This window comes from Andrographis paniculata, unplaced genomic scaffold (assembly GCF_009805555.1).
Source record: "Andrographis paniculata isolate CXL003 unplaced genomic scaffold, ASM980555v1 Contig10END, whole genome shotgun sequence".
Lineage (NCBI taxonomy): Eukaryota > Viridiplantae > Streptophyta > Magnoliopsida > Lamiales > Acanthaceae > Andrographis > Andrographis paniculata.
In genome coordinates, this window is record NW_026137380.1 from 417,262 (window position 1) to 444,717 (window position 27,456).

Consider the following 27,456-nt stretch of genomic DNA (forward strand, 5'->3'; position numbering starts at 1 on the left):
CCGGATGATGTATACAATTTCAATTTTGAATATGCACACAATAGAGATTTTTCAGTGAAGATAAAAATTCAGAAAAATTTCAGAAAAGATCGCACCAGATACAATACATGGAGTATTGTTGCAACAAAGCAGAGTTCAAAGAGAGTATCAATGTGAAACTAAACAATTTTGAGATTCATCCAAAACAATGTAGCGAGTTAAGAAGGATCAAAACCATGCATTATAGTCATGAAACGGGAACATACTGTAATTCAAAGATACAACTTCAATTTGACAATAAGAATGCAAAGTACAAGTGACATACTTTAAAGACAACCATAATCATGATCTACATCCTACAAAACACAAGCACATGTTTGTATTCAATCGTAGGATTAATACATCACATTTAATAATTGCGAATACAAATCAAGAAGTCGGACTACCAATCAGATCATCGTATGATTTGTGAAAATAGTTATCGGAGGAAAGAAAAATGTGAATATGCTTATTTACTTGGCTCGTCTGCTCAAATTAATAAATTAGTATGCTGAGTGTATTCTTCATATATGATGTTGAATGAACGTGAATATGCTGAGTAGGTTTTTACAGTCAGACAGTAATATTGTTCAATTTCTTTATCAGTTTCTGAATATGCTGAGCAGTTTTTACAACTAGACAGTAATATTGCTTCAATTTTATTTTTATTTTTATTTTTATCAATTTCAAAGAGTGGTGGAAAATCATAGAGAAAAAAAAGGAACAACAAGATTTTTTCGCACGAGATAGAAGGCTGGTTGCAAATCATATGTTCAACTCATTGACGAAATATGCAGTTATATTCTACACACCGAATGTCTTTCAATGGTTTCAGGAGCAACACCAAAGATCCTTTGAATTCATAACATAATACTTAGATGAAAAGACAACATATCTTATATATAACATGGAGAAGACATGCGATCAACATCTTGTGCGCGTAAATATTCAAGAATCTTCAATTGAGTGCACGTGTAATATATATAAAAACTCTAGAATGTTGTGCTGTCATTCAATACGCACGATGGATGTATTAGTAGAAATAGGTTGTGCACAGTTCAAAAACATCCCAAACAAATACATATTGAATCGATGGAGAAAGATGCTAGGAAGATGTTATAGTAGCACCACACAAGCTCAACATCTAGTCGAGAGGAAATAGATTTTTCAGGAAGATACATATCATTGTGCCACTTTTTCATGAATTCTGCAACGTTAATAGATTTTTCAGGAAGATACATATCATTGTGCCACTTTTTCAAGAATTCTGCAACGTTAATAGCATCTGAGCCAAAGGATTACAGTTCATTTTTACATAAATTCAATGAATTGCTTTACAACATAGTTACATGACCAAACTGTATGGAGGAATGCCGACGGATGAAAATAACAGTTACGTTTTGTATATATTTTATATTCATTGAAATATATATGATATTAAATTAATCGATTCTTCATGCTACATGAGAAGTACAAAATATAACCACTGCAGATCATTTCATATTGAAGCCAAAAGACAATCCAAAAGGAAAAATTAAAAGAAATATGTTAATCAGCAACTCTAAGAGACAAAAGAAACATCAAATGATGAATAAGAAAGATAACCAGCAGGATAAATCCAAGAAAAAAATGATTTTTTGTCAGTTCATATATGATTTAGCTGCAAAGTATTGTGAATAATTGATATTAAGCACTTATATATATAAGACCAAACATTTTGTCGAATACCAATGAACATCTTATTGAGTATCAATAAGCATTTTCTACAAGTGTGTTTAGGATGTCAATGAACTATCAAATTATATGAATGTTATTCGAGAAAATGCTGCAAAATTAATTGTCAACTTTAAAAATTATTCTTGAAATCATGCAATTTTTTTTTTTTTTAAAAAAAATTAACTTGTTTCTGCGAGCTCATGTAAACCAAGCTTGTTTCCGCGGAGAGTAGCCAACTTTTACAAAAAAAACTGTTTCTAGCGAAAACAAGGTCTGTTTCTGCTAGCTCGCGGAAACAGACCTTGTTTCCGCTATAAACATGTAGCATTCATTCTAAACCTGTCAGCATTTATATATACTAAGTCAAGCATTTTACTATGTAACGGTCAGCATCTTGTGTTTTAACAAAAATTATGAGTATTAAGCAGTAATTGTTGCGAAAATACAGTCAACAGATCAATCACCAATTAAAATTCAATCCATCGATCAACACCAACAATCTATTCAAGTTAAATCGATCGATCAATACCAACAATCTCTTCAAATTCAATTCATCAAAATCAACAAATCAGTTATCACACTTAATTTTTGTCTTGTCCACGACCTCGTCCTCGCCCTAAATATTTACCTTAAACTGCACAATGGGAAAAACAAAACTCAAAATAAGTAACATGGAAGAAGATGAACATTTATCCTAAACTGCACAATGGAAAAAACAGTACTTACAAAAAATCGCCTCCATGGACGCGCCTAGTGTCGTCGATTTGAAGGACGGTACAGAGAGTTGAAGAAGACCAATTAGAGACGACGCGCGAGGGAAGGGTTTCGTTGAAGAAGGCGATTTAAAGACGGAATGGAGAACAAACGAACGTGATGGAGGATTTCCGTTGAAGAAGGCGATTTGATGACGGAATATAGAATAAGCTAGCGCGATGGAGGATTTTTGTTAAAAAAACGATTTGAAGGGGGAAGATTAACGATTTGAAGACGAATGGTTCATATACACCTATAAAGACGAAGGGTTCATATACACCTATAAGTCTTTAAAATAAAATTACTATATTACCCCTGCGTAATCTAAACCGTTCATGATAATCTAATTATGATGAACGGTTCAGATTGGATTAGCACCGGATCTGCCTCCCCTAAAGTATATTTGTACGATTTTTCAGGTGATTATTTTTTTACTAATTGACAAATTTGTTCTTAACTGTACAATAGGGATTAAAAGTAATAAACGAAGGAATGATAAAAATATAAAATTTGTATTTAAAAAAAATAGTGCCATAGTTGTTAGATGTAAAATGTAAGTAGAACATTAATTTGCGGACAAATGGAGTATTATACTCAAATTAAATTTTACATTCAAAATATCATATTATATATATTTATGTCACATCATCATTTTAATTCAAAATTTTAATATTTACAATCAAAATACAAAATCAAAATTTTACGAATAAACACGCTCGAAATTGGCGCAGTAAATATTACTTTATTTTGACCCAGCAGTAGCTTCAACAAGACTTCCATGGCGGACTTGTCTGCGCCTCCAAAGGACGACTTGGCACCCTAGAGATTTGGCATATCGAGCGGTCCCCTATTTTAATCTGTAGATTCTTTCTTCAATCCACACAGGAAACTATCCCATCATTAATCAATCCATCGATTTACGGCGGTTTATCGCAGATTGAGTTCTGTGCACGAAAGCAAATATTCGCAGGTATCGGCTAGAGAACAGAGGGGGCGAGGAAGCAGCCGCGCATCTTATCTCAATCGCCTGAGGTCAGTCATTCGAAAGTCAAAATTCTCCTGGCAGGGTTCCGATTTTGGATGACGAGAGGCTGATTAAGTGGGTTACTTCGGATTTTCTGGTATATTTATTCTCCTCCCTTATCGGGAGGGCTCTCATAACGTGCGTTTACTTAAATTTTGCTTACTGCGTAGCAATCGATTGCTAGATTGCTTGATTTTGGATCCACTTTGATAGAAGATTGCGATAACTTGGTCTGGTTGTTTGTGGTTTTCAGATTACGGCAATCGAGACTAAGTTGAAAATGGATGGCAACAATTGGCGACCGACCCCGGGGCAGGTTCAGATGCACGGTCAGATTATGGGCGGCGACGCTGTGGCGGCCACCGGCATGGAAGGCGGCGGCGATTGGAGGTCTCAACTTCAACCCGATTCCAGGCAGAGGATTGTGAACAAGATGTAAGTTTCATTTCTTTAATTTTCTTTAATTTTTAAGCTCTCAGAGAGTGGTGTTAAGATTAAGATTGTTCATTCTTTGCCATGTCCCAGTTATACATATGTATACAACATTGATTGTTCATAGGAAACCTATGTGGTTCTGACAGTTGAACTTAATTGCTACATTTCCATGGTTGAGTAGGTTTGCAGCAGGTGAAGTCCAAGTCAGTATTAAGATACCTGCAATGTTGTAACCATTATAATATGCAATATAATCGACAACAATAACGAATAAATGAGTGGTGGGGGTGTACCTCTGGGTTTGATCATAGTCGCAAATTGGCGAATCAGAAGGCTCAAAATTTGTCTCATAGAAGTATTAGAAAATATTTTTGATAGATATCCATTAGATAAAGTTGAAATAAATTAGGGAAATGTGTTGTGATGTGTTCTTCCTTCTTGTAAAATTAACAGAGAAAAACTAATTTGCATGTTCAACCAATCACCTATAAGTTATTGGCCAGATGGCGAGTGTGTTTCTTTTACTTTGACAACAACATATCTACTATCTAGAAGGTGAATTATGCTCCTAAGAAATAGCAAATGTATGATTATCCTACGTGATCATAATATCACATAGAAAAAACAATTTTGTGAAAACCAATTTGCATATAGTCACCAATTTATAAAAGCGAGTGCGTGTTAATGAAATAAAAAAGTATCATTTAAAATAGTTCAAATTCACAAATTTCACACTAACTGGTCAGATATTTTACGTGATTTTGCAGTTATAGGAGAGTCAATAATTTAGTCTTAACGTGCCCCCCTGATTGTTTAATAGCATCTCATAATAAGCAAATTTTCTGTGAATGTGATAGTATTAGATACCATACCTAGTTCATAGAAAGAATATTGCCCTAGGTTTCTATATTGGATTTTATATTGATAAGCTCATTGAAGATAAGAATACTGTGAAATTTAGACATGCCACTTTGTGTTGTACATAGAAAACGACTTGACAGAATCCTGCATCCAAAAAAGTTTTACTATCTAATGACTTTTGATTCCTGTTGTTTGAAGAAGGCATACCTCTCTGGCTTGGTTCTATCTGTAGCAGGTACCTGTAAGAACTTCTATTATGACCTACAGTGATGGCCTCATCTCCTCTTTTTCTTCAAATTGTATAGATTATGTATAATTGGTTGTAAAACGTGTGAACTAGGTTTGTACATAGGAATGTACCCTAGAAGAAAATGAGAAAGAAAAAAGAAATATAGAAGGCCAATAAGGAATGGTCCCATAACCCTGGGTCAAGTATAGATTATTTGATCTTGGCCAATGAAACCATCCACTGGTCTTCTCTAAATTGAAACATTAGTTTTGTTTATGCTTTTGAAGATCTTACACTGATAGAGAGCAAGATTGATAAGAACATTAAGTTAAAAATAAGGAGAAAGTGGAGTTTAGGCCGTTGCTCGTATATCGACGACGGAGATGGGCTTAGGCTTGCTATTCTCGGGTTTAGACTTTATTTATTTGCTTTTTTATTAAGATATTATATTTTGATTTGAGCTTGTCCCTTAGTTATTATGTGGGTTTATTTTATTTTTAGTAAGTAGAGTTTAGTATAAGTATTTAAAGAGATTATTAGGGTTTGGAGAACATTATTCTTGATATTGGAAATGAAAGAGCTTGGTGGCTTTTGGGCAAATGGTTGATTCCGTTTGATTGTTCTTTGGGTAAATGGTTGATATCTTTTGATTTTCTTATTATTTTTATCTTGTTCTAACATACATTCACCCTGACATACTGTTTATGTCCATCGCCCTTTGAATTCTGTAGAATGGAAACTTTGAAGAGGCACCTACCTTTTTCTGGACAAGAAGGACTCCAGGAACTTAAAAAAATAGCCATCAGGTTTGAGGAAAAGATATTTACTGCAGCAACAAATCAGGTACATTTACTGTACTGTTTCTATCGACACTCGCTGTATTCAGGTTAAATCTGGTATTTCATCTGTAATTATTTTATCTCTTATAAACTAGAAATTTGTTATTTCATAGGCAGTGTTATTTTTGAACTGCACTTGGTTGCCAGGGTGTACTGCAGATAGTATTTTATCTTGATTATTTTTCTTATTTTATGGAACTGGAAGAAATAGTGTTTGCTTCTAATCCAATTTTTTGTTCTTCATTATACTTCTTTTTGGTTCTGATCTGTGATTGCATGTATTTTTATATAACTCTACACATAAGTTGGCTATCCAGCCAACTTTGTTTTTCAATTGAATAAAGTGCTTGTCATTCCATGCTCAGAGCTTTTATTTTATAGTATGAGTCTGTATGACATGCATTGTCATCAACAATTGTGCAGCTTTTTTACTTTTTCCTTTATAACTTGCTCTTGCAGTCTGACTACTTAAGAAAAATATCACTGAAAATGTTGACGATGGAGACAAAATCTCAGAACCCTATGGGCACTAATCTTCCTCCTAATGTTACAAGTAGCAGCAAAAATCCCCAGGATACAGGTATAGAAGATATGTGTTAATGTGCTTAATCTCTTTCTTCACAACTATGCATGACAATGTGATGTATTTCATCTTTCAAATTTGATTGAAGTTTTATCCTTGTTGATACTGATTTATGTGATTGCCGATTTAGCTCTAAGCTTGTGATTTTTGTGTTTGTAATCAAACTTTCTTGGCAGTTCATTCAGGTATTTAAATGTTTTTGCTTCATTTGAGTTTTTTTATGCCCTTACTGAACTTTCATTAATTCAATTTATACTCCATTCAAATTTGAGATTCTTAAAGTGTCATGCATATCAAATTCTCAATATTCTAGCTACAGTGATTCAACGACTATCCACACATCTACATTGAGTACATGACATTGGATCAATATTTCGCGCTCTCATCTCTGTATGAATAATTAAGAAGTCAGTTCAAGCATGAAATGGCAGTATATTCAATGATACGGTGGAGGAATTTAAAAGTAGCAATTCAAATAAACATTTACCTCGCAAGCAAAATAGAGGGAATTCTCTCATTCATCATCTACACGTTCTTTGTTAACTTATTGTTCGAGCAGGAGGACCAGCATTTTTTTTGGAATGTATGTGTTTTGATATATTATTTTATTGTATTGCGTGGTTATTACACCCCTTGGTTTAGTGCTTTCATATTCCAAACATACAATAACATCCAGTTTCGGTTGGTATGCTTACAATCAGTAGAAAGGGATTGAAGATATCCTGAAACTTGTTAAGCAAACCCTATCTTCACTGTTTGAAATACATAGCCATTGTTTAAGATCATTATCTAAAATATTCTTTAATTCTGATCTTTTCTACTTTAAACCCCAGCAATTGCCACTTAGTTGGTGTTGGTTGTTTTAAACTCAACTGGGGTAAGAGGCTGTAAGTTTGAATTTTTCGAGATGCAGGTTGTTTCTAGTTGTCATTTACACTGCCTTTGATACATGTTTTCGGGACTCTTTCTGCGATGTTGTTCCCTTGCAATCCCTCCTTTGTTTACTCTAAATCTCTCTGTGTTCTTGCTGTTATATCACATTAAAAATCGATCTTCTGTTTGCATCACCCTTGAATCGGTGAATGATCTTCTGATCAAGGGCAGTTTATCAATTGGTGTTTTCTGTCCATTTGCTTAAATATACCATCCTTCTGTTCCCTTTGCTCTTCGCATTTATTACCAATAACATATATACACATGCAGGATCATCTCAAAGCATGCAGTCTCAAATGCCAAATCAACCTCAGCAACTCCAAATGCCTGTGGGATCTCAAGTGAGGCAACCACTGTTATCTCAGAACATTCAGAATAATAATCCATCAGCTGGGGTGCCAAGTTCTGCTGGCTTGGCGTCTGTATTGCCTGCTGTTCCGTCCATGTCTCAGGGTACCATGCCCAATGTTCCTGTTCAGAATCCTAACATGCAGAACATGTCCAATATTACTCCCAGTGCTGTGGGAAATTCCATGGGGCAAGGTGTGCCATCTAATATCTATGGCAATAATCAGAGACAGATGCAGGGTAGGCAACAGCAGGTGGTGAATCCTGAGCAGCCGCAACAGTCTCAGAATTCACAATATCTCTATAACCAGCAGCTACATCAGCACCTTTTAAAGCAAAAGTTACAGCAGGGAGGTGTCACCCAGTCCATGATGCAGCAGCAACAGAACCTATTGCCACAAAATCAGCTTCAATCTTCTCAGCAGGGTGCTATGCAATCTGCTCTAAGGCAACCATCTGCTTCATCTACTCTTCAAAATCAGCAATCATCTCTTCAGCAGCCAAATCAATCTATGCTTCAGCAGCAGCCACAATCAGTCCTCAGGCAGCCGCAGCAACAGCAACAACAGCAGCAATCTGTCATGCATCAGCCACAATCCTCGATGCCTCAGCATCCAATGATGTCTGGTCAGCAGCCCCAGCAGCAGCAGCAGCAGCAGCAACAACAACAACAAATTAGTGGGCAGCAGACAAACCCTGCAAACATGCAACAGAACCAGTTAATGAGTCAACAAAATACTACTCTTGATGCACAACAACATCAGCATCAACATCAACAGCAGAGGATGATTGCTCAGCAGAACAATATATCCAGCATGCAGCAGCAGCAGCAGACGATTAGTCAACAAGGCAGCCTTTCAAGCATGCATCAACAGCAGTCCACTGGTCAGCAGAACATCTCAAATATGCATCCTCAGCAATTAGGCTCTCAAAACAATCTTTCGAATTTTCAGCAGCAGCAAATGGTTATGCAACATGGTAACTCAGGCTTGCAAACTAATCAGCAGTCTGTCCATATGATGCCTCAATCTAAGGTTGCGGCGCAGCAGCAAATGCAACAGAGTATGGCAAATATGTTACCTAACCAAGTTCAACAACCACAGTCACAGCCAATGCAACAACAGATGATGTCACAGATTCAATCTTCTGGGCAGCTGCAACAACAATTGGGGATGCAACAGAAGGGGTCTACATTATCAAGAGACATGCAGCAAAGGATTCAGACACCTGCTCCTTTGCTTCAACAACAAACTGCACTTGATCAACAGAAACAGTTGCAATCTGAAAGAGGTGGTGCTGCAGAGGGGCCTCAGAGTAAGTGTCTTTTTTTTTTTTTTTTGGCATGCCCATGCATATCATATTATTTTTCCTGGCCTACCTGCTTCTAACAAAAGTGCAATTCAGATTTTCTAGTCATACACCAATGTTACTTGTTTTCCAGTTTGTGCAAGGCATATATAGAATGACTTATAAAGAAAATTTACCTGGAAGAAACTATTCAATTGTTTTATTATTATTATTTGGTTGCGTTTTCTTACTTGATCCATGACTTGTCAATGTATCAATTATACTTGAGACGTAGTCATGCAACTGCTATGTTTTTGGATAATTTGTTCTCTTTCAGTTTTCAATGCAATGTGTGTTAGCTGGTAGCTCTTGCAAAAGTTCATGTTCCCTGTGAATAGAACATATAATGTTGCAGTGATTTCCAGAGTTTATGTTCATATTTTATTCATTCCATTGTATTGTTCTTTAGATTACTTACTACATTTTGATCAGAACTAGGTTCGGATTAGAGTGAATGAAATCATGTGCGTAATTTAATTTGAACTAGATAGAAGTGTATGTATAGATTTATTGCGATTTGAGCTTCGAAACTTACTTTAAGTGAGCTTTTGAGATTGTAAAAATTACGAGTTCTTTAAATGTTAGAAGAATGTCCTTGTAGTCCCACACTTCTTGTTTTTCCTTGAAACTATGGGTATCTTTGGTTATGGATGATTTTCAAAAAGAAGAATTGTATCTCTGCTTAAGGTTTAGAAAAGCTAATTTTGATGCCCATCCCCGCATCATTGAGCAAACATAGCACGAGACCTTGATCTTGTCTGTTTATCGTGTGTCTCTGTTGCTTTGAATTTTTGTAATGATATATCCAAGTATTGTCAGATTATATGCTCTCTAGTTATCATTTCCCGAGGCACTTGCAGTCAGCCGGGGAGCCCCAAAATTTATACTCATTGAGATGAAACTATACCCTTTCCTACATATAGAGACAACAACATAATTATCCTTCCCTATAGTTGTTGCAATTTCTGTATGTTCCTTTGTGATATTTCTGTCAGTTAACTAGTTTATATAATTACAGCATCTTTGGATTCTTCGGCACAAACAGGAAATGTGAATGGTTCAGACTGGCAAGAGGAGATATATCAGAAGGTATTCGCTGAGTCATTCCTTCATTTTGTTATTGGCTTATTGCACAAAAGGTTTTGTATAGTTCTCAATTTGAAGCTGTCTTCCTTCCTCTGTTGATTGTTTTCTTTTTGAGAATGTATGGTGCTCTCAATTAACTGTAAGTGTTTTCTTGCAGATAAAATCCATGAATGAGCTGTACTATCAGGAATTGAATGAAATGCACCAAAGGATGGCTGCTAAGTTGCAACAGGTAAGTATTGTATGTCAGAGTTTTACGTGTTAGTTAGCTTGAAACCGACTTAAATGTATAGGAAATACGGAACATTAGCTACCCATCAACTTCCGAGAAACACTAATCTAAAGGATGAATTTGAACAGTACTCAAGCTGCTGCTTGGTCTGCCCGTTTTCCTAATGCAAAGCAAGATCCTACATAACATTGTTATGAGACTAGTGTGATCAACAATATCTGGTTTGGATTCTGTCTAATCATTTTGTTCTACTGTGTTGCAGCATGATTCTCTTCCTCAACAACCTAAGAATGAGCAACTTGAAAAACTAAGATTTTTTAGGGTTATGTTGGAGCGTCTTATAATGTTTCTGCAAACCAGCAAGAGTGATGTTCAGCCAAGTCACAAGGATAAGATTCCTGGAGTTCATAAGCAGATTGTCAATATTCTCAGTTCAAACAGACCAAGGAAGCATGTTCCTGGAATGCAGCAAGGACAGATTTCACAGGCTAACTTGCATACTATGCAACAGTCTCAGCTGCAACAACCTCCTCAAATGCACACAAATGATGGGCAAATGAATTCCCAGATGCAACCAGCGAATGTGCAGGGTTCTGGGGTGTCTACACAGCAGAATAGTATGAGTAATGTGCAGTACAGTTCAGTGTCTTCTGGTGCTTCAAATTCTCGTGCGAATATGATGGATGGACTGCAGCCTGGTTCAAACATTGAAACTGGACAGGGCAATGCCATGCACCAAGTGTCTATGAGTTCTCTACAGCAAAATCCTGTGAGTAGTCCACAACAGACGAATATTAACCCAGTATCATCACAAAGCGGGTTGACATCACTACCGACAAATGTTAACCCCCTACAGGCAAATTCAAATATACTTCAACCCCAGCAAATAAAACAGGAGCAACAGATGTTTTCAACCCAACAAATGAAACAGCAGTACCAGCAGCAGCGACAGTTGCACCAACAATATCTGCATAAACAACAGATGATCCAGCAACAGCAGCAAACTGGTCAGCAGCAGCCAGCTCAGTTGCCCTCACAGCAGATGATGCAGCAGCTTAATCAGATGGACACTAATGATATGAAGAGGCATCAGATGGTTGTCAAACAAGGAGTTCTTCAGCAGCACAATTCCTCCAGCCAACGACCATCATATCATCACCAACAACTTAAACCTGGAGCTGCGTTCTCTATTTCTTCACAGCAAGGTCTTCAGGCAGCATCCCCTCAGATTGGTCATCATGCATCCCCACAGGTTGATCAGCAGAATCTTCTGACATCCCATCCCAAATCTGGAACTCCTTTGCAGTCTGTCAGCTCCCCGTTTGTTGTTCCGTCTCCTTCAACTTCAATGGCACCGTCACCTATGCCCAGTGATGAGAAAACTAGTTATGGTGTTTCATCGCTGGCAAATGTTGTACATCCTTCAACTGCTGCAGCATCAATACCAAACCAGTCCCTTGCAATTGGGACTCCGGGAATATCAGCCTCACCATTACTTGCAGAGTTTACCAGTCCTGATGGCACTCATGCCTTCGCATCTACCATTGTTCCTGGCAGCACTAATGTGGTGGAACAGCCACTTGAACGATTAACAAAAGTGGTAAGATGGATGTTCTCTCTCGTTTGTGGGATATTATTACTTCATCGTGCTTTGACTTGGATCCTTTTTATGCTATTTCTTTTGAACAGGTGAAATCTATGTCTTCTAAAGCTTTAGGCGCTGCTGTCAGCGATATTGGCTCAGTTGTCAGTATGGTTGATAGAATTGCAGGATCTGCTCCTGGAAATGGTTCGAGGGCTGCAGTGGGTGAAGATTTAGTTGCTATGACTAAGTGTCGCCTTCAGGCTCGAAACTTCTTCACACAGGATGGGCCCAGTGTTTCCAAGAAAATGAGACGTTATACAAGTGCAATGCCATCTAATGTGGTTTCATCTACAGGCAGTGTGAATGATAGCCGCAGGCATTTAAATGGTAATGAATCTGATGGGGAGTCAACTGGTGCATCAAGCGTTAAAAGGCCACGTATTGAGGTACTTCTGACAGCTGTTCTAACTCAGATATATTAATACTCTATTCAAGCCATAATGAAGCAACTGAAATAGGATTAGGTTAGCTGCATAATTCTTACAAGCATGGTTAAGATCCTATGGATCATGATAAATACATTTGTATATGAGCTTCACGAGTATACAGAATACACACGTTAGAAATTATAATAGGTTATATAAGCTGCAAAAGCAGCATGGTGCCAAACAGCACACCAAAGCGGGATAATATCATGATGCAAAGCTGGTTTCTTCAAAGTAAATAGTTTGGCGGTTAGAATAAGAAAGGAATTATGAAGACATGATTTTATTACCTTTTATTACATCCAAAGAAATCAGGCTGCTTTCTGGGGTAACTTTTCCTTGTTATACATCTTCAAGTTGTAAGGCATAATAAAGACCATTTTTTATTAGGTAGGACAATCTGTTTGCCTTTGTTTGGATTTTAATATGAATGAGCTGGTGAATGTATCTGATGTGTTTAATTTAGTGAACGGTTAAGGAATAGCTTTATTTGCTTTATTGTAGAATGCATGTAGGTACCTTATTTAGAAGAAATTTTTTTTGTTGTTTTCAGGCTAACCATGCACTTGAAGAAGAGCTGAGGGAAATAAATCAAAGACTCATCGACTCTGTTGTATCTATAAGTGAAGATGATGTTGATCCAACTGCAGTAGGTGCCGCTGCTGAAGGTGGAGAAGGAATCATCGTGAAGTGCTCTTTTACTGCCGTAGCACTTAGTCCAAATCTAAAGTCACAATATGCTTCAGCACAAATGGTACGGTTTTGATCGTTCTAATTTTCCCTGGCCCAGTTCTTTTCCAGTAGGTACGAGTCTTGATTATCACATAAAATGCAGTCCCCTATTCAACCTCTGAGACTGCTCATTCCCAAGGATTATCCAAATTGCTCCCCAGTACTTTTGGACAAGTTCCCTGTGGAAGTCAGGTGCGCATATCTTTCGATTATAATCATTAATGCGTTGCATTCATGCTGATAGAAAGACCTGTGAATGGAAACAATAGATCTACAAGGCTAGATTGTTACAGTTGTCCGAATAACTTGAAATCTTTATATGAAAATGCCTGCATGTGTTAGGATAGCTTTTACATTCGTCGTCTGGAATTTGCTATTTCTGTTTGGGATTGATAGTAGCCAGAAGTACAATCAAATGGTGAACTACAAACAGATTTTATTTGTCCACTATGGAAATCGCATAACTCAGTGATTTTTAATTTTTATTTCCGTCTTAACAGAGTATTAGGTGACGAACACTACATTAAGTTAATGAATTTGAGATAATCGTAGAAGTAGAACAATTTAGAAGGCAGATTTTCATTCTGACTACGACCTCCATAATCTGCATTTTTGTTGGTTTATACGCACACCATTTCTCTCCACTAATTGTTAGCGAAATCATCAATCACTCATGAGCACTTCCTGTGTCGTGATCTGTATCAACAGCAAAGAATACGAAGATCTCTCAATGAAGGTGAAATCAAGATTCAGCATCTCCCTCAGAACCCTCGCCCAACCAATGTCCATTGGGGAAATAGCGAGGACTTGGGATCAATGTGCTCGGGCAGTGATTCTAGAGTATGTCGAACAAAGTGGCGGGGGAAGCTTCAGTTCCAAATACGGAACTTGGGAGAATTGCATGGCTCCGGCATGATTGGATGGATCTGCTTCCCCTAAAATAGAGTCGATTATCTGCACATCTGGATGTCTCTCTATTCGATACACCCCAGGTTGTGTAAAGTATTTTTCGAACGTCTTGCATGCGCTTTATGATGTTGTTTGTCAAAAATGCACACCTCTTGACTGTTATTGTTGTTATATAATTTGTTGTGGCCATTAAATTTGTTTTAGGTTCCTTGAATCACTTGCTCGAAAAGTTAGAAGAAGGTAAGGGGTCTATATAAACACTTTCTTGTATCAAGTCTGATCTGCTCATCATATATTTGCATATTATTTTAAATGTTTCGAAACATTTACATTTACATTTACATGTGCCCAGATGTGTTTCGATTTTGTTCTAGTTTTTTAAAATTGAGATGAAAAAAACAAAAAAAAATTATATGTGCTAAGAAGGGATTTGAATTTCAACTTAAAGTTAATTGGTATAAAATAGAAGTAAGAGAGTTTTAACATTACTTCCAATATAAGAGGCTATAGTTTTGGCCAGGTTTACCTACCAAGTCTGCGGATTTCTATGTTAAAAAAAGAAAAAAAAATGTGTTTATTTATTGCCTCCAAATTGTGTTGGAATCTTCATGTTGGTTTAATTTTTGTTGATTCCAATATTCATACAGAACAAATGGATCAAGTTAGGATTCCAATACTATTTAAAAAATTTATTCAATTTTATAATTGAATAATAAGATGCTTGGTTATATTATAAGATATGATGTAACATATATAATAAATAAAGTTTGAATATTTTAAAATTTTTATAGTATTTTGCTATATTCAATAGGAATGTTATTTTGTAAAATAAACCTTTTTTTCTTGTTTTTCCACAAAAGACAAAATAGTGGCAAAAAATTTTTAGAATCTGGAGCGGAAGTCCGGAAAAGAACGACAAAAGTTGCATAGGTTTCTCCATAAAAGGCCTGATTATTGAATTCACATAATTGGCTGTGTTGGTGCTGTTTTGGAATGAAAGAGATGGTTAAAGGCTCAGCCGTCCCCCTTAAAACCTCTATAGCTCATTCGCAGCGGCCGGAGCATAATTCCTTGATTCATTAGCAAATGAAGTTGTAGACAGATAGATCGCCATCCATTCCAGAGCTTCGGGAAGATACTTCCTCCTTCCCTGCCCTAGGTTCTGATGATTTGATTGATTGACAATGGTGAGCAAATATATATATATATGTATATGTATGTGATGTGATCAATGATGAGAATTCAAATTTTTCACGTGTATGTGTGCAGAAACTGACGATGTCAACGGCAGGAAGAGGTGATGGCGAAAACCTGCAGAAAGTGTTGGTGATTCAGACGGCGAGCATCGCCATGGATGTAAGCGAGCTCCAATGGCTGGTGATGTCGCTGTCTCTCTCTCCTGGAGACGAACTCGTGCTCCTCTCCTTTCTACACCTCATCAACTCTCCTCCCGCTTTCTCCTTCTCTGCCGCTGCCAAAATCTGTATGTATTCATTCATCCTTCTTTTCCGTTTCTTCGATTTTGCGTATACACTGCAGGAACGAGATCCTTTGAATAACGTTTAATCATTTTCGGTATATGGCGAAATCAGTGGGATACAAAGGTAAAGAGGATCCGAATTCGATCGTGGAGGAGGTGAGGAGGAAGAAGGAAGAGTACCGTAGCAATGCCGCCTTCGTTCAGTTTCACAGGTTCTGTGAAATTCACAAGGTTAGTGTGACTTGTGTGTATATGCGAGAGCAACGTGGTCGATTCAATTTCTCCATTCTATTCGAACTGAAAATTTCATGCCATTCTACCAAACCATTCGGAAGACCGACTTTGTTATACAGAAAATTATGAAATAAAATTTTTACATAATATATATATATATAAAATATGAAAATTATCATAATTAAAAATATATTACTCTATATTATTAAAATAAGTAAATGAACTTATTTAAATTTTATATTTAATAATTTTATTTTATTTGGTATATATATACCGAAAGTTGGTTTATATATTCGGTTGGTTTATATGTAACTGTAGATCGTAGCTGTATATAGCGGTTATTTCATATTTTTACCCTATTGAAAATCTAGTAACTGTTATCGTATCAAAAACTACGTTATACCAAAAGTACGATAGTTTTTTAGACTCTGTACCGTATGTTTTTTCCACGCCTGATTGCGCGGCAGCGAGTCAGATCGGACCTCGCCGGCGGCGGGGGGAAATGGAAATGAAAAGGCGCTGATTCGGTTGAGCGTTGCTGTTGATCATTCAGATTAAAGCAAGTGCGGAAGTGGAAGCAGGTTCGTCTCGGAAAGCTGCCGCCGTCAGGGCTGCCAAAAGGTTGGGCGCCACATGGATCGTCCTCGACAGGTCAGTGGTACTCAATTTGATTTCATGACCTCCATAAATCGATGACTCTCTATAGTAGACTCCGAAATCAGTTGTTGCAATCAGCGATCCACGGTTTAGTCTAGGGTTCCAAATTGTTCCTACTCCATCTCTGCTGCTGCTACAAGTACAACTGCTACAAAATCTCATAATAGGGTTTGTTTCGATTTTTGGACAGGGAGATGAAGAAAGACAAGCAGTACTTCATGGATCGGCTTACTTGTGGTATATCAAGCATGAAGAGCAACAACACGATCAGAAAAATTCGAGATCCAGCCGACGAACATGTATCTTATGATGAGATGATACCGTCGTACTCACCTCCTTCAGGTAAGCACCGCCATGTCCAAATTTCTTAATTCAAATTATTTGTTTGTGTTTGGTAAGTGATTTCTCATTATCTGTTTCATTTGAGTAATTTTTCACTATATGTTTCTCCTCTACGTGCAGCTTATTAACAAATAGAAATAAATAAAATTAATCATTCTCCTTTTCATTTAGGATGCTTCTTTTTGTTAAAAAATAAAAAAAATCAAAGCACGTTACCCAAATAAATTAATATTAAAATATATTTAATAATTTTTATACTCCCCACAATTTTATATACTTCAATTAATAAAATATCCCTTCAAATCTTTCACAAAACAAATACACAAAACAAATACACCCTTAAATAATTTTTTATTATATATTTTTTGTAAGTACGAAGAAATAGAAAGAAATAAAAATTGAAAAATATGCATGGTGTTTATTTGTCAAAATAATTTTCACGATTTTTTGTTTTAAAAAAAAATACTATTTTGATTATCCAAAATAATGCATTCAATTTATTATTCAAATATTTTTTTAAAAAAAATAATCATGTAAGAAATGTGGGACTACACTCGTGATCAAACACACCCCCTACATTCTTTATATTAATAACACACTATTTGAATATATATATATATATATATGTGTATATAACAGAATCTACCTTCTGCAGAATCTCCAAGAGATCATCAAACAGCAGCCAGAAGCAAAGAAAGAGAGCATTACCGTTCCAGCAAGCCATTATCATGTAAATCCCAAAGCGTTGTTCCCAGACAAGAAATAGGGAGGAATGATACAAACGCAGTGCTAGCAACTGCAGACAAATCGCCCAGCGAAGGAGGTGAAAGACCCGAAGCAAATACACAACAGAGTACAGACTCAAACAATTCCATTTGTTCCATCTGCCACAACAGACGACTTAAATTCGATTCCCAGAAAGACTTCACTTATTCCGAGCTTCGCGAGGCTACAAACAAGTTTTCAAGGCAAAATTTCCTATCCGAAGGCGGGTTCGGATCCGTTTACAAAGGAGAGCTAAAAAAAGGGGTGACAGTAGCCGTTAAACGCCTCAAAGCAGCTAGTCTACAAGGCGAGAAGGAATTCAAAGCTGAAGTTCGTGTGCTCAGCCGAGTTAGACACCAGAATCTCGTCACACTCTTGGGCTCATGTGCTGAAGGGAACCGCCGGTTGCTGGTGTACGAATACATCTGCAATGGCTCCCTCGAAGAACACTTATCAGGTATTGTTTGCACTTAATCTACTTTTGACTCAGCAGTTTGAAAAATGAGTTCAATTTGCTATATAATTCTACAGGCAAAAGATCGTCGCAACCTCTCACTTGGGAGCAACGAATAAAAATAGCGTACGGAGCTGCCAAAGGGCTGGCATATCTCCATGCCCGAAACATCATCCACAGGGACATGAGGCCGGGCAACATTCTCATCACACACGACTATGAATCCCTGGTAAAAACTCACACCATGTGATCGCTTACAGTAATATGTTTTTACCTTATTTACCTATGGAAAGCAAAACTACGCCGGTAATTTCTTTTAATCCCAGTTAGGAGATTTCGGCCTGGCTAGAGCAGCACAACAAGAGGGTAGTCGCTCATCTGAAAATGGAGTGGTCGGGACACTCGGATATATGGCGCCGGAATATGCAGAACGTGGGAAAATGTCTACAAAGACGGATGTCTATTCATTCGGGGTGGTTCTGCTCCAGCTTATCACCGGATTGAGGACAACAGACGAGATCCCGGGAGGGAAAAGTCTCGTTGGATGGGTTAGTTCCCCATATATATATATATATACGTATATATGTATGTATATCATTTACTAACTACAGCTAAGAAATAGAACATTAATGGTGGTGTTTTGTTTTTTCAAACAGGCAAAACCTCTTCTGGAAATGAAGAACTACCCACGCATAATCGACAAAAGGATTCTAGATTCCTACGATGTCCACCAGCTATTCTGGATGGTGCTTGTTGCTGAAAATTGTCTCAAAAAAGACCCTAAAGATCGGTATACGATGGAGCTGGTATAAGTTTACGGATATTAGCAAAGCTATATAGCATTCGACTAAAGAAAACTAACAGATACTCTCACAACTACTGTTTTTAGCAGATAAAATTATGTTTCTTCTCAAGAGCGAGCAAATATTAAATCTATTTTTATCGCATGAAATTTGCAGGTAGAGAATCGCTTGCAATGCATAAACAACATAGACTTGTCGCTAAGTAGAGGAGAGTCAAGCTGCTGAACACTCGACTCAGAAGTCAAATGACCAGTTCCTCTCTGGCCAGTATTATAACCTCTTCCCAACAGTGTGTCGACGAGGTAAAGTTTTAAAATTATTTTGGCAACATTCCGTTGCATCAAAACTAAGACAAATAGGAAGATTGTTATGTAGATGAATAGAACTCACAAGTTTTGAGTTGCATTCATGAATTTAGTTTTGTTTCAGATGAGACAAATAAAGTGCAGTCAATAATCGTTTTCTGCTCCTGTATTCTACAAGGGCTTGTTTGATTTGAGGTGTTTCAAATTCAACGATTAAATTTTTAATACATTGTTTGGATAAGGGTGGATTTAAAATCCACAAGGTATATGAAAATCTATTTCTATTTTATTTCAAATCTATTATATATGCGGTCATTTTTGTAGTTTCTATTAGCGTTAGTAAAACACATATTTCAATTATTTTCTACAAATATCACATGATCCAAACAATTGAATGCATTTGAAAGTTAAACTTCAAATACCGCTACGCATGAATCCAAATAAGAAACTTGAATTTAGAGAAAATTACAAATTTCGCTTTTTTCGAATCTTAGGATAATATCTCGACTGTAGGCCCTTTTTCCACCAACAGTGGAAAAAGTCACATGTAGGTCACGTATCCTATGTAGCATTGCCGGCACCGAGGTGGACGCTGAGTGGCATTGCCGAAAAAATACTACTCAGCATTGACCTCAACTACGATGTGTCCACTTCAGCACCGGAAATTCCACATCAAGAAACACATTTTCTATTAAAAAGGTTCAAATTGAAAAGACTTTAAACACAAACAATCCACCATTGCTGTTACCTAAAAGGATAAGCATATATTCTGACGATTCTCAATCCAAGTCATCGTTCAAAATGAAAAATAAATAAACACCAAAACAAAAACAACACACATTTTCTACTGAAAACATTAAATTCAAATGCATTTTCCATTCAAAATTGTTAAATTCAAAGTACATAAATAACAAACACATCATCTTGGTTACTTAAAAGAAGAGAAATTCAAACTGTTCCCAATCCGAGTCCTCATTGAACATAATATATGCTTCAACGTCCATATATATATAGTTGGAATAAAAAAATTGGAAATCTCATAAACTGACCTTCAATAAATTAGACACATAAAGCTGTAAGATCAATTTCTATTAGCTGTATGCAATCGATACCATTCTAATTCTCTAGCTTCAAAACTTTTAAAGGAGGGGAAGAACTAAAGTTTAGAGAAGGACCTGAGTTCCGATTAACTGTAGCACAAACTGCCGATGCAATATAATCAAGAAGACGATTTTGGCTGTTCCACACCACGATACTTTCTACCAGCTTCAACAGCTTCCCTGCATTAATCCCAAGGGTAATTGTAACCAAACAGGCTGTTCCAAAAGCACACGCTCGCCACTCTTAACAAGCTTCAGAAGGATAACAAATATACATGTTTAATATGCACACACGCACACACGGGGTTAAGAAGAATATGCCATATAAACCTGAAGGCAGTTACAAGCTCCATGTTCTCGGGACTTAGCCTGACTCCCTCGTAGAAAGAATTCGCTGCCTCCTCAAATTTCTGCAGCACAAATGCACTTATTTTGGTCAAAATCTCAAACTGAGAAAGAATATTAAGTATAGGATCACATAAATATATGTATGTATGTGGTGTGCGTGTGTGTGTTATAGCTTTTAAGGATGAGCTTCACCTGCATTAGACGATAAGCGGCACCTTCACGATAGTAAGACTTTGGCCAATCTGGCGAAAGAGCTTTGCATTCCTTTGCGTCAGACAAAGCACGATCAGCTTGTCCCAGACGTATCCAGCAGAGACTCCTGTTAGAGAACAGAGTAGCATCACTCGCGTTGAAATCAATGGCCTGCAAAATTTATATCATAAATAGAGTAGGTCAGGTGTCTTTATGGAGTTCATGTGAAGGATAAATATAAAATTACTGTACTAATAGTAAAATTTTAAAACTCTGCAAGGTGAATGTAATGCAAACCTGCGTATAATTATCAACTGCAGACATAAATTCTTTCCTCCGAAATGCCTCGTCTCCCCTTGCCTTTGCTTCTGCTGCTTTCTTCTTCGCCTCAGCTGACACCTAAGCATATCAAAAGAATAAGCAATGAATTGCAACTAAAAATTAAACAAGGATGAATATTAGAAATACACGCAAACATCTGATTAATAAAAGGTTCTGAGAGTATTTGGCAAAACCTCGGGAACAACTTTCTTCGGAGGGGTAGCATCCTTCAACTTGTCGGATTCCTTTGATACTTCATTTCCCCCCTGCATTTGTTTTGGATTTGACATATATATCAATGCACACAAACACACACACACACATATCACATTTACAGTTTCTTCAATGACTACAACGGTCCCCATCTGTTAAAAGTGTTACACAGAGCAAGGACAAAATTGGAAACAAGCATATTGATATATTCCCTTTTTAAAAAATTGGTAACTCTAGTAGAGACATTATATACAAATATATTACAGGCAAGGTAGTTCCCAATGTGGTATCAAAGCAGAAGGTGCTGTATTTAAATCTCCTTTGTCCCTATTTATGGTAAGGGTTTCCTGTGCAAGGCTCATATAGGTGCACATCATAGAAGCATTTTGAGGTATTAAATCTTAATGGAAATAGGGCGATAGATTCAAGGATAAAAATTTTTGTGAGGTGGTTAATTAGTACTTCTTCTGCCCGCCAAACTTATTCTCACTTTTCTTTTTCTAGTCCGTCCGTTAAATTTATCCCATTACTAATTTTGATAAAGTCAATAAATCAACATTTAATTATTAATCTCCATTCAACACTTATTTACAATAAATAATACTAAATTACATTTTCTTTTCATTTACTTTAATTTCCAACTAAAATTTCAAAACTACCCCCAACTACCTATCACTTTTTCAATAAAATATTTATTTTTCTTAATCTCGGTACCGAACCCAATTGAGCTAATTTTAATGGACGGAAGGAGTATCATACAAGCTAGCCAGCCATCACTACCAACTTTAGATTCAACAAGGGAAACAACAACGAATGGCATACCTCTTTCTTTTGGGTTTCATGTTGCAAGGATTGAATAATTCCATCAACACTCCATTCTGTAACATTGGCAAGTCGAGATGTTACAGGGAAAAGAATCTCAACTGCGCTGCGATTGCCTCTTGCTGCTGCCACCTGTATCGGCTTTAAACCATCCTGCAGCATGAAACAATTTCAATATTAAGGTTTTGTAATGGTTTGACGAAAACCTAAGTATTTGATTTGCTTTTTTAACAAGCTTTTACTTAATATGAAATGCAAACAAAATGTAAAAACGGACAAACAATCCAATCTTACGAAAGATATTAAATCGATATATGTATGCATAACAATGATAATTCATGTTTTACTATAATCAAAGTATTCCATATTTGAAGATGTCAACAAGGGGTTAAATATAAAATAATTATTAATAGTATTTGATTCATTACTTAAATTCATAGTATGGATGAAATGCATAGACCAAATATAACAAGATTACATCAATGCATTTCATAGTTGACAGACAGTACACCTTGAATCTCTAGTCAAAAAGGGAACAGATATTTTCAATTTTTGTCAGAGTTGATTAAATATCTTTGATCTCAACCTTGTATCCCTAGTTAAGAAGAGAATAGGTATTTCTATATAACCGACTTCTACATCAACAGTAATCAAATGAAAAGCTTTCGGTTAATAAATATGCCAGCCTTACCTCATCAGCAGCATCAGGATTAGCTCCAGCTTGTAATAAGCAGTTTATGATGTCTGAGCTTCCACCATCAGCAGCAATGTGCAAAGGTGTTGCTCCCCCTGCACTAGTATTTACTGATGCACCGGCCTACAGAAAACCCGAATGCATAACTTTCAGGTAAGAATTCATGACCGAAAAGTCAAGATAAAAGTTTTACCTTCCATATGAAACACACAAGGTATTTTTAGTCAAATAGTAATTACAATCAAACAAAGAATGGACTGTATTAATACTACCAAGTGATAGCTGTAACAAAAAACCATAAATAGCTATTTCGGTCTTTCCCAATATTGGCGCAAAAGGCCATAAAAAACAACTAAAACCAGCTGAAGAAATACATATACCTTAATTAGCAACTCTAAGCATGCCAATGAACCAGCTGCAACGGCTGATAGTAGAGGAGTAATATCATCTTCTGTGTTAGCACTTGGCTGCAGTACAACCACACCCAATAATAATCAATTTCAAAACCTAGCAACGGCAACAGAACATCCAGCCTTTTGTTTTTATGAGACAGATAAGATCTCTAACTGAAATTGAACCAATTCAACCATTGAAGGAAAAGCGTAACAATTGTCCATATGATTGCATAAAATAAACTTTGAAAGGAGATTTTAAAAAAATATAAATAAAAAATAAAATCTATGTGAGTATCTAATAAACATAATGTTCAATACTATGCATTGCATCATCAGTTGAGGATATAAAATTAAAAATGGACCATCATCAAACTTGTCTACACCCACATTATTGGAAAGGAAGAAAAATAATACACACTTTAGGATCAAAAATATATATATATTACACACTGCCTCGGCAAGTTTCCACTTTCACATTAATAGAGCATTTAACTTACATTGGCATTGTTTTCTAGTAGCACTTTGACGGCCTCCGGCTGTGCATGACCTGCAGCCCATATAAGTGGGGTACCAGCATCACTTTGCAAATCAACATTTACGCCCTTGGTAAGAAAGAATTTCAACAGATCGGTATCACCTGAAACAGAAAAGCAACCAAATTTTCAAGGTACCCAAAAGCCAGAATTTAGGATAAAAGAGCTTTCAATTGAATTCTGACACTTTTTCCTTTTATATTTTCTCTTTCTTCAATAATAACACTAGTCACACACACAGGTGTAAATGGCACACCCTGGTGCAGCCTCCACGCCATTTTCTATGGCAAATCGTGTCGCTTTGATATACTTTGGTTGTTGTTATTGTTATTTAGTAGGCTTGCCTAGTTAATTGGGGCTTACTTTATCTTTTTATTTAAATAAGGATATGGAAAGTTTTATTTTATCTTTCTTCCTAAGTTTCCACAGCTCATTGCCACTGCCCACTTCCCTCCGTTTTTTGTATTTCCTTTTTTTCCTAACACTTCTTTCCATCTCCCACAGAATCACAGTTAAAAAAATTCATATAAAATGTTCTGTTATTTTTAGTTTAGATGTATTTATATTTAATAATGTGTTATTGAAGTTCAATTTTGTTCAATGTCATACTTGTCCAGTTATGTTGGTAACAGCCACCATTTCCTTTCTTTTTTCTGATTGTTTTTCTCTATAACTATATTAAGGTTTATATTCATAATAGTTCCATGATTTTACATATTTTCTTATAAAGAAGCTTGGATGAGTATTTTGTTTGTAGGAAGTGTGATATTAATTGCATGTATATGTGCATTACGTATACTAATAATATATATTAACTTATTAAGAGTTATAGTGCGTGCCACGTGCCGCAATGTGTGCCATTTACAACCATGCACACACGAATGTAACAAGAAGGCATGATCTCAAATGACACAATGAGTCTTATTGTGCTAAGGTTAGTTATTTGTGAGTAAAAGTAGAGATATAATAAAGAGGCATATGTTGCACTGATCAGTCAACAGGAGAGCATAGGATTCAATGTAGCTTCAAAAAAGGGCGAAGAGAATAGCAACATACCTATTCCCGCTGCCTGATGCAGTGCCGTGGCCCCTAATTCACTAGCTATAGAAGGATCAGCTCCACGTTCCACAAGGTATTTGGCAGTGGCAATGTGTCCTTGCCGAGCAGCATGTGTGAGTGGAGTATCCCCTGTATCATAACAAATTTTTCGACAGCTGCAAATGTGAGTTTGTGTGTGTGTGTATATATATATATAGTTATTAGCTTCCATCTAATTGAATTGCATTTCAATACCATCTTCATCCTTGGTGTCCACATCCATCTTCAAATCCTCCAGCAAGTACCTACAAACCTCAGTCTGACCCTCCCTTGCAGCAAAATGCAGGGCCCCTCTCTTGTTCGCATCCTTAACATCTGCTACCGTTTGGGCCAAACCTTTCCCGTGATCAAGTTGATTCGCCAATTCTGGAGCAATTCATAGAAAAAAAATTGGTCCGGTATTATGACAAAACCAAGGAAAAATGGAACAAACCTCGATCAATGGAAAACGAAATCGAACATGGTACTCACTTTTCAGTAGGTCTAAATTGCCAGTCCGCGCTGCGTTTAAGAAATTCTGAACTTTCTCCCTTACTGAAATAAACAAAAACGCATCAGGAAAACGAGTAAGCTACGTGAGTGCGCTACCGCTCCCACACATTCATTCTCCAGTAAAATTACAAATAATTGGAAGAATAATCAAACATGGAGGACGAAGAATAAACCTGCAAGAGCTTCAGAAGCATCAGTAGCCATGGCTGGTTTGCAATATTCGGTGGAGACTGCGATAAAATAGGCAGAGATTGAGGCGAGTTGAGTTTGGGAAGACGTGCGGAACGGCGGCCGAAGGGGTTTATGACAAGTTGGAAATTCTCGCCTGTACTTCAGATTTTATACTATTATTTATATTATGTTATCATTCAAATATAATCCTCATACTAATCTCATATTTCGGTTTGGTCCTTCAATTTACAAAGGACTTTTAATAAATATATATAATTTATTTTTGGTTATATTGAAAAACTTTATGAATTTTATTCAAATTAAAATTAATCAATTCTATTCCGATATTGAATCACTCAAATAACAGAATATTTTAAATATATATTAATTATTATTATTATTGTTATTTTGAATGATAACGATAAGATCATATTTGAATATTGTTAGCTTTTGGATTTAACACCTCTTATATATAAGTGTTTAAATATATATATATATATTCTTGTTAAACTCAATACGATCACATTAATTATTTATAAAATTTAATAATTTTTTAAATCATTCAATACGACCAATACAAACCTTGTTCAGACCAAATTTATTAATTATAGTTTCAATGATATTAAAATTGAATATAAATTTTCAATAAAATTAAAATTGAACTTTTTGTTTCCTAACATAAATTAGGCATAAAAATCTTTGCAAAATATAACAATACTATTATTTGCTTATAAGTTTGGTTAATATATGTTTAATCTTTGATTTGTATCTCAAATAATTATATACATTTTAACACAAGTAATTGAAGCATTAAAAAAAAAAAAATCCAAATAGAAAACCACCTATAATAAAATATAAAAAGTCCAACTAAAAAAGTCAATGTCACAACATCAAATATAAAATAATTTTTCAAAATTATTGTCGAAATAATTTCGACGACAATTATGGCTCATTCACACACATATATATATATATATATATTTTTAAGAATGATTTTTCAAAATTATTGTGGAAATAATATTTTACTAATTCCAACTTCAAATCTACTTCTCAACCTACATCCAAACTGTTCAAATAATATGGCTCCTTCACATATATATTTTTGAAGAATATTTAAAATTTGAAAATGTTGGAGAAATCATTTTTGTAATTGTTTTAGATTTTGAACGTGTTAGATATGTTTAATAGATAATTGAAATTGCAATTATTACTAAGGGTGTGTTTGTTTTGGGTATTGGATTTTAAATATATTATTTATTCCATTTTTTCCGTCCAAAAACATCAAATCAAACACCTATTTTTTATTTTTTATATTATACTAAAAATCAAGTTTACATTCAAAACATCAACACATATTTATATCACATCATACAAATATTCAAATTAAAAAATTTTACTATTCAAATCCCAACTCAAAATCCAAACCCCAAACAAACACATCCTAAGATGATTGTTGATGTGATTTTTTTTTATTAATGTAATATTTTATTCGTCTTAATTTAAATTACTCTTTTTATTATTTTTTGTCTGTCTCAGCCAAAAGTATTTATTTTATATATTAGTAAAAGTAATCATACACCAATATCAAAATACTCTTAACTTTTATTTAAATTATAAATATATCATTACATATATAATTACTTTTTAGTAAAGTCAGTAAAAAAGTCAAAATCTCTTACGCACTTCTAATAGCTAATAAAATACTACTCCATCCCTTTGACAAACTATCAATTTTTTCATTTTTGTCTGTCATAACACTGTATCAATTTCCTTAATTTAGTAATTATACTATCTAAATAATATTACAAATATCTTTACAATTTATAATATATTACACAAATCTCATTAACTTTATATCACACAATAGTAATAAAATTTTAATCATTTTTATTTTACTATAGTCCAATATAATAATAATATTT

At 35.6% G+C, this 27,456-nt stretch overlaps 3 protein-coding genes and 1 long non-coding RNA gene across 6 annotated transcripts; 2 read left to right on the top strand and 2 right to left on the bottom strand.

Annotated features, from left to right (window-relative positions):
* Positions 1-3,244: 3,244 nt before the first annotated feature.
* Positions 3,245-14,450, top strand: LOC127245742 (mediator of RNA polymerase II transcription subunit 15a). 2 transcript variants are annotated; one of them, XM_051266771.1, is made up of 12 exons: positions 3,245-3,649; positions 3,765-3,946; positions 5,768-5,879; positions 6,335-6,455; positions 7,662-9,053; positions 10,105-10,175; positions 10,330-10,404; positions 10,667-12,004; positions 12,094-12,435; positions 13,028-13,228; positions 13,310-13,398; positions 13,915-14,450. In XM_051266771.1, the coding sequence occupies exons 2-12, from the start codon at positions 3,792-3,794 to the stop codon at positions 14,120-14,122; spliced, it is 4,104 nt and encodes a 1,367-aa protein (XP_051122728.1). In that variant the 5' UTR covers positions 3,245-3,649; positions 3,765-3,791; the 3' UTR covers positions 14,123-14,450. The 2 variants fall into 2 exon arrangements, with proteins under 2 accessions (XP_051122728.1, XP_051122727.1); XM_051266770.1 differs by having other exon boundaries at positions 3,245-3,608.
* A 689-nt stretch (positions 14,451-15,139) lies between these two features.
* LOC127245765 (uncharacterized) lies at positions 15,140-16,411 on the bottom strand. Its single transcript, XR_007837481.1, has 4 exons — positions 16,264-16,411; positions 15,776-15,810; positions 15,427-15,648; positions 15,140-15,277 (listed from the first exon to the last, which is right to left on the bottom strand). It is a non-coding gene; the product is annotated as an uncharacterized LOC127245765 (long non-coding RNA).
* LOC127245755 (probable serine/threonine-protein kinase PBL7) lies at positions 15,179-19,438 on the top strand. 2 transcript variants are annotated; one of them, XR_007837480.1, is made up of 11 exons: positions 15,179-15,302; positions 15,385-15,598; positions 15,708-15,826; positions 16,383-16,480; positions 16,677-16,828; positions 17,484-18,050; positions 18,125-18,276; positions 18,374-18,595; positions 18,704-18,853; positions 19,007-19,152; positions 19,280-19,438. XR_007837480.1 is itself a non-coding variant. In XM_051266778.1 (10 exons), exons 1-10 carry the CDS (start codon positions 15,300-15,302, stop codon positions 19,073-19,075), a joined length of 1,746 nt encoding a protein of 581 aa, XP_051122735.1. In that variant the 5' UTR covers positions 15,179-15,299; the 3' UTR covers positions 19,076-19,438. The 2 variants fall into 2 exon arrangements, 1 of the variants encoding a protein (XP_051122735.1); XM_051266778.1 differs by having other exon boundaries at positions 19,007-19,438.
* A 671-nt stretch (positions 19,439-20,109) lies between these two features.
* On the bottom strand, positions 20,110-25,679 carry LOC127245757 (uncharacterized). Its single transcript, XM_051266782.1, has 13 exons — positions 25,537-25,679; positions 25,343-25,405; positions 25,067-25,237; positions 24,830-24,961; positions 23,738-23,877; positions 23,226-23,312; positions 22,843-22,968; positions 22,152-22,304; positions 21,311-21,382; positions 21,093-21,194; positions 20,796-20,966; positions 20,586-20,665; positions 20,110-20,435 (listed from the first exon to the last, which is right to left on the bottom strand). The coding sequence occupies exons 1-13, from the start codon at positions 25,565-25,567 to the stop codon at positions 20,375-20,377; spliced, it is 1,389 nt and encodes a 462-aa protein (XP_051122739.1). The 5' UTR covers positions 25,568-25,679; the 3' UTR covers positions 20,110-20,374.
* Positions 25,680-27,456: the final 1,777 nt, after the last annotated feature.